This window comes from Meleagris gallopavo, chromosome Z (genome assembly GCF_000146605.3).
Source record: "Meleagris gallopavo isolate NT-WF06-2002-E0010 breed Aviagen turkey brand Nicholas breeding stock chromosome Z, Turkey_5.1, whole genome shotgun sequence".
Lineage (NCBI taxonomy): Eukaryota > Metazoa > Chordata > Aves > Galliformes > Phasianidae > Meleagris > Meleagris gallopavo.
In genome coordinates, this window is record NC_015041.2 from 2,654,118 (window position 1) to 2,661,673 (window position 7,556).

The 7,556-nt window shown below is 44.6% G+C and overlaps 1 protein-coding gene across 1 annotated transcript in view; it reads right to left on the reverse strand.

Annotated features, from left to right (window-relative positions):
* The window catches only part of SETBP1 (SET binding protein 1), a gene marked incomplete at its 3' end in the record, with an annotated part of 317,440 nt that extends 311,301 nt beyond the window's left edge, over nucleotides 1-6,139 (reverse strand). The window contains 1 exon segment of the mRNA XM_031557220.1: nucleotides 5,465-6,139. Within this exon segment, the coding sequence (XP_031413080.1) occupies nucleotides 5,465-5,956 (492 nt within the window).
* Between the last annotated feature and the right edge of the window lie 1,417 nt (nucleotides 6,140-7,556).

The following is a 7,556-nucleotide window of genomic DNA, read 5'->3' on the forward strand; positions in this document are numbered from 1 at the left end:
GTGGAGGAGTGGATTGGGAAGGGGAGAGGGGAGCCTGATGTGAGTTTTGTAGGGGGCAGCAAATCACAGCTGTTCTTTTTCATTAATGAAAAGATAAGCTAGCCAAAAAGAGACTTGGGTTCAAAGACCTGAGTTTGTCTAACTTTGCACGCCAACGCTTGTATAGGAAGACTGTAAAGATGTCAGGAACCTGGTGCCTTTTAGAGCAGCTCTGAAGTAGTCTCTCACCTCAGAAGCCATTGGCTCAGAAACCAGTTTTCCCATACCACGAGTAGATTTCCCCATTGTGCTGGGGTTTTTGAGACTACCAGTCCACGACTAAGGTAGAAACTAGGATCTCTATCCCTACTTCTTGTGCCCCACTGCCAGTATGCACATCATGAATCTGCCACTAGACTTATTTAGGGCAGTCTCAGGGATTCTGCAAGAGTAGGGACCAAGCCAGCAAAGAAACAGCTCTGGACTGAAGGTGATACAGGTGATCCATCTTTTAGAAAACAAAGAAAAAAGCTGTAAAAGTCAGAGTTTGTCACTTCAAACAGAAGTACAAGGGCATTCTCCTTTCTAAACCTTGGCTTATATACCAAAACTCTGTGGCTCGGGGTATTGATATAAGCACTTGCAGTATTATTAACACAGCAAGTGCTTATACCAATACCCCAAGCCATGTTCAGATTGCAATAGGAAATGATGACTCAGAAGACAATTCACATGAGGATACCCTTGGCAAAAGGGAATAAGCATGCACTTTTCAGCAGTTGGATGATCATTCTCACAAGTCACTAGGGAGAGGAGTACAGCACAGTGGTAATCCGGCAAGAAATGCAGATGCACACGAGAACCTGGAGGGAAAGTGCAGTGTGCAGTCAACAGTACAAAGAAATGGATGGAAAGGGGGAGTGCAAGTGTTCATGATCTTGTGGAAAAAGAGAGGTCCAAAGGGAAAAGCATATAAATGAGCATCCTCACAGAGGGGGAACTGGAGGAGAAAGCTGCCTGTGCGGGGCTAAGAAGAGGAAATGAAGACGATGAATGGAATTTCAAGCAAAAATGGGTAGCAGTGCTTCCTGTGGAGAAACAGTATATGTCCACAGGCAATGCAGGAGGGGAAACAGTGAAAAAAAATAAAAATAAAAAAAAATACCAAAGGACAGAACTTCAGCTGACTGCACACAAGGAAGTTTTATTTCTAGTCAGCTTGCTGACACTTATTATTCAGAAATGAAATGCATTTGCCCATCCCAAGCTCTCCCAAAAAGAAATTTTCTAATAATTAAAATAGATAACACCCCCTGAAGCGAGACATTACATATATGAAAGCACCAAAGAAAATTTATACAGGACTATAGTTTATAGAAAGGAAGGGGGTGGGAAATGAAGTGTTTGCAGACACAAAACTAGACAGGGTAGTAAATGAAGGGAAGGGAGGGGGGAAGGAAGTAAAGCAAAACCAGGCAACTGCTACTCATCTGGGGTTTGTTAAACACTACGTGACAGGCAGGGAATGCTGATGGATGGCTTCTTTGCATTTGGTGCCACACTTTTAGTGCCTTTCCAAACTGACAACTTTTGCCCTTATCTGTGGGAAAAGACAGTCCTAGGGACGCTGAGGGTTCTGGACTTGAGCAACTGTGCTGTAGGTGAGAGCACCCAGAGCAGTGGCTCCAAGGCTCACAAGTCTGCAGACAGAGCACGTTTACACATCCTTTGGGCTCCTGGCTTTCTTCTTCCCTCCCCCTCCCATCTAGACTGGTGAATGGCTCCATTTCATTGAGTCTGAAGTGGCTACGGCCCAGCCCACCCCATCCTCAGGCACAGAATGGTTGAAATCAGAGCTCACACACTTGCATAACATCTCCACTCTCTGCAGTCACTGCACAAGCAGCTGTACCGACAGCCCAAGCTGCAATTCAGCCACCAAACAGCCCCGGGAGAGGGGTAGGAAGCGACTTTTGCTCTTATCTTCAAGAGAGGGAAGCTGATGTGAAACTTGGCAAGACCACTGCTTAAAAACCCAAAGTTTTTGGGTCGCAGCCAAGCCTCCGAGCCAATGGAGCAGAGGCTCCCAACGCTGGAGCTCTCCCACCCTGCTTCGGGGCAAGGGCAACCACACCCAACACCATCCCCTGCCGGCATCCTTTCCCTCCCATTCACCATCGTGTAACATCCCCAGGGCAATTGCTCACATGGAAAAGCAACATGAGGAAAGTATTTAATGTGTGTTTACATTTCTTAATACAGTGTAGCAGCTGGAAACAAAGGTAGAAAAAATGCACATGAGCAATGCAGCTCTTCAGAGCCCCCTCATCAGCAGCACTGAACCCCAGACCACAGCTTTAGAAATCAGGCTGTGGCCCCAATTGCCTAATTAGAAGAGCAGTGCAAAGCTTAGGAGCAGGCATATCTTCCTCTTCCCTAAGTGGCCACTGAACAAATACCATATCCCCAGTTCACAGACCCTTTTTACATTGCTGGCATTACTAGTCCTTTGTGTACCCACATGCTGTTACTTAAATTGCTTCCATGTTTTCATTACTTGCCCTCTGCACTGTGTGTATTCAAACTCTTGCAAGAATGCTGAAGTGGTGTTACAAAGCACTGGGGACTACAGGAGATGTGGCTGAAATTATTATGCAACAAACTTGAGTGATTCTTCTAGCCCTGATAGAGCTTGTTCCTCCTTCTGGAGGAAGATAATCTCATTGTATTAGGTGTAGGACATTCCACTCTCAAAACACAAGCATTGCGTTTGCAGTGCTCTCCATCCTTAATGGATGCATTAGAGCAACTGGCATCCTTAAAAATGCCAGTCTGTAGGACCCATATAAATGTCTCTCATCCACAAGTAAGGAGATGAACTCCAATGACAAGCACCATGTCCACGCACAAGAGAAATGTATACACTGGGCCAAATTCTCCTGGAAGAAATTCACAGAGGACAGTACAGTGACACTACCTGCACATACACCCCATGAGTTTGGATGCATTGTTCCCTGCTGCTGCTGCCACTATTTGCTTTTCTTGAGTTCATGTTGATTAAAGCAACCTAACCCTGAAGGAGTGCATGTGACTGCAAGATCAAAACCACCAGAATCATTTGAATGTGACAAACACACTGAAATCTCTACCGCAGTTCTCTCTGTTTCTGCAAGTATCTACAGAAGCCAGCTATGTGCTTCTCTCTCTCAGGAAAGCCCATAGATGGACCATTCAAGTTGCAGCTTGTCATTTCCTCCTATCTGTATCTCCACAGAAAACTCTGTAGCTGCCACAAGACTTGCGTAGCAGCCATTAGAGCAATCACACTTTCAGTGCTGGAGTACTTTTCCCATTGATTTTTGACTTACTTCTCATGCAGTGCCTTTCATCACCCCTCAGTGCAAGATGCTCACAGCCAAGATATGATCATCTAACCCACAGGCTAAGAACCAGCTGCATGTTAAATCCCATCTGGCTCTGGGCATGCAGGATGCTCACCACCCTGGAGATGTAAGGTGCAGCTCCAAACATCAAACCCCTCAAAATAACAGCCCCGTGGTCCTCCAGGTCCCTGCTGGGGACTTGTCTCCGCCACGTTGCCTCCAGCATGCTTGACCCCAGCTCGGCAGCTGCTGCATGGCAGCCGTTGGGTGTTATGATAATCGATTCGCCGGGCCTCTCCCCATCTGCTCAGAGCATCCACCTGCTGTGTTTTCTCTATCTTTTTTTAATTGGTTGGATTAGGCCAGTTCTTACCCAGAGTGCTTGCAGCCTGTGCACACAGCACAAACCAGCTCAGAGCTCACAACAAAAGCTGAATTCAACCTCACTCAGTCCACAATCCTCCCCTTTCCAACTCCTTATCTTTCTGCAATTATAGTCACCCTGAAGATAACCATGCTACTTTCATTCCCTCCCCACCCCCTCTTGCTGATTTCATTACAGTTTGTTTCGTTTATTTAACCTTTCTGAATGGCCACATAGAAGAATGAGCTTGCCTTCCATACTCATCTAACTGGGAAATAAAGGTCCAATTTCTAACACTTTCTCCACAGCCCATGTGAGATAAGCAGTGACTAACAAGTCTTCTCTTCCTGCCTGGCCATGGAGGGATTGTTTGTGACACCCACACTGTCCATAAGCACATTCTTACACAAGCACATGTCCTTCTCAATAGTTGGGAAAACCCATTCCCAATGTATTGTTGGACCAAAACTCTTCTGTGCTGTTTTTCCATGAACAAGGAGTATACAATTTACCAATGTTCAAAGAAAAAGTTCCCTTGCTTTTCCCCCAACAAGTTCAGCTTCTAAGAGAAGTACTCTCAGTGAGTGATGTTAATCTTCATGGGATCTACCCAGTGTCAATGGGAAATGTTTCTGCTTCAGAAAATGATTTTGAGCTGTCAATGGACTCAGCCAGTGAAGGAGACTGTCTCCTAACAGAGCAAATAGCAAGTAGCTACTCCAGGCTTAAAGTAGCTAATTGTACATATGAGGTGCAGGAGAAGTGGCAACCTGTATACAGCAAGAAATCAAAGCTCATTGAGCAGCAGGACCAAGTCAACTCTAAGCTTTAAACAGGTGGAAACCTATATCCCCTACATGAACTTGGTTTGGAGTTACTCACAAGTCTTTCATTAAACTCGAATCAGTGTCTGAACTCATCACGATTCCCATGTGCTCCTAAAGATATAGGGCAAATTATTTGTATTGTGATGCAACCTGACCAAAGTTCCTTGGAGACCTATGGCCTCATTCCCCCAGTGCTGTTTAAAGCAATTTTTAAAGGAATCTTCATTCAGATAAATGAGAGACATATCACTGAAAATTAAGCCAACTAGAAAACAAAAATAGTATTTGTGGAAACAACTAATACATTGCAATAATTTTTCCTTATGCCTAATTGAGTAAATTATTGAAAAAAAATATCAAAACGTCTTTCCAGAAGGGTATTTCAAGAAGATTAGGCTTATAATGAAAGTATTTCCTGAAGCATAACTATAGTGGTGCTAGCACATTGCTGTAAACAAGAATAATGGAGATGTTTGCTTGGTATACATTAATGGATTTGATTGTTCTCTGTGCACATACCTGTATTTTAAAAATGCAGTCAAAAGCTTTAGCTGCCAAAAGGCTCCATATATTAGTGCTTGGACACAAAGCAATCAAGAAGTGGGCTCCACCATTAATTGCTCATATAGCAATTAATCTTAAATCTCAATTATGCATACAAGTAACAGAGGCACAGCTGAACATCTGATCCTTTCCCACTTGGTTTATCTGAAGGATAGCTCAAGATCAGCACACAGCACTGGAGGATGAGACCTGCATTGCATTGCATTCTTTACAATTGAGCAGGGCTTTGCAAATGATCTGAAGGTTACGTCACGGACACACATGCCACAAGTTTCACCCTACCCTCTCCCTCTTCTTTCAGGAGTATCTCTGATTCAAGGGGAAATGCAGAAAAGTGTAGGACTTACCTTCTTTTTGGAGTGTCCTCTGTCCTCTTCTTTAGCAGCTTTGCTATTTTTCCCAGCTCTGGAAAGCTTCTGCTCCCCGGACTGCTTGATGGTGATTTTGATCTCTGGTGGGCAAATATAGTTCTCCAAGTTCTTTGGGGGTTTCTTAGCTCTCTTGGTCGTCTGGATCTTCAGTTTCAAACTCCCTTCTGTGAAGTTTGCCTCTTTGATGGAAAACTCCTGCTCCTCTAGCCCATCTCCTGCCACCCACTTCTCGCTGTCTGCATTGGAAGTGGAATCCACGTCTCTCCCAGAACCCATCTCATCCTCTTCTTCAGGCTCCATACGCTCCCCGCTCACCGGAATCCCTTTCCCCGAGCCAGCTGTTGGCAGCACTGTCTCCCCTGTGCAGCTGGAGGCAGATGGTGGTTTGGCAGAGGACACAGAGGCTGGCAGAAAATCTGCCTCACCTCCCCTTTGACGGGAGCTGCTCAAGGACTCCCTGGGCTCCATAGCAGGACTGTGACACACTGGAGTTTTATTAGAGGGAAGGGCAGGAGGGGATGGTGAGAGAAAGGGCAGGTATGATCCAAGGAATGAATGGTAACTGTCTGCCAAAGTCAACGTCTCAATGGCCCAGAGTCTGCAAGTAGCTCAGAAGAGATCAGGTCTGCCACTGTTGAAAGAAAGGAAAGAGGAAAGGAAGTTAACACACACACGTGTTGAACCCAAGTGTGGAAATAGCAGAAACATGTCACAGTTGGGCTTCTCCTGTGATATCTGAAAAGCCTTCCATGACACAAAGTGGGAACCAAGGATGGCTGGCATTTCTGTCATCGGGACCTGGTACCAGAGAACAGCCAAGCCAAGGAAATGTCATATGCATCTGTGAACTGATGAAAATGGATATTAAAAAGTAAATGAAAAGGAACATGTAAATGTAACCTCATTCAACTCCGACTTGGGACAGAAGCAAGAGAGAAACCAGCTATTAAACCAGCTATTATTCCTATTTCAAGATGCTTCTCATCACTGGGTTTTCAAAGAGAAGAAGGAAAAAATATAAAAATAGGGGGAAAAAAGGAAAAGAAGGATAAACATTTGCCCTCAGTGATCAGTGAGCAGAAAATATAGTGTTTTCCTATGAAAGAGGCAAGAGAACACCTAACTCCCTGTTTCCACACTTTGCAGATCAGAGGGATGCATTTGGCTACTGGCTGTATTGTGGGGTGCTCTACTTTGGATGAATTATTTGATATTTTCTGGGCCAGGCACAAACTGTCTGGAGTCTGAGATGTACCCTGAGATTCTGAACAGGAGGAAGATACACCTGGATCCTTTTTAAAGCATGACGTAAGTGCTGAGGGCAATGGAGGAAAGACGAAGTCAATGTCTTCCAGAGTTTCTAGTATGCCCTTGGTTACCAGTACTCTGTAGAAAAAGCTCAAGACCCCTGAAGCAACAACTGTGCTCTCACCCCTCCAAATGTGAATGTTCTTTGAGTCATTAGACAGAGCCCCCCAAGATGGAAGCACTCAGCTTCAAAATTGATGGGAGAAGCTGTGCGTATTCAGCTGAGGCAGATGATGTGTCACCCACACATGCAGACTAAGCCAAATACCAAATACTTTGTTAGGAAGGGAAAAAAAAAGAGAGAGAGAGAGAGACAGAGACATGCAAAGTGTTCTTAAAGGCATGAAAAGTTTTTTGTACATTCTTTCTCTAACATCCAGCAAATAATCCCCACCTCTGTAGCCACCACAAAAAAGCCATTGTAGATTTTTATCTTCATTAGCAGCAGAACGTGTCAGAGAGAAAGATTTATTTCTTTCTTTATTTATTTGCTACTTTAGTACCCCAAAATGACTCCCTGATGGATGAGAGGAATATCCCTTTTGAAGCAGGGAGAAGCACAGAAGAAGACACTGTCAGGAGTAAGGCTGGCAGCGCAGACCTACCTGTACAGCAGCAACTCCCTATTAGATCAGCTCTACTGTGCTGCCAAACCCCACCCCTTGACCAACTGCAAGCAGAATCTGAGAACAGTCAGGGTTTTCTCAGGCAATTCTTAATCGGAATAAATTGTAAAAACAAACAAAGCAAACAAACCAAA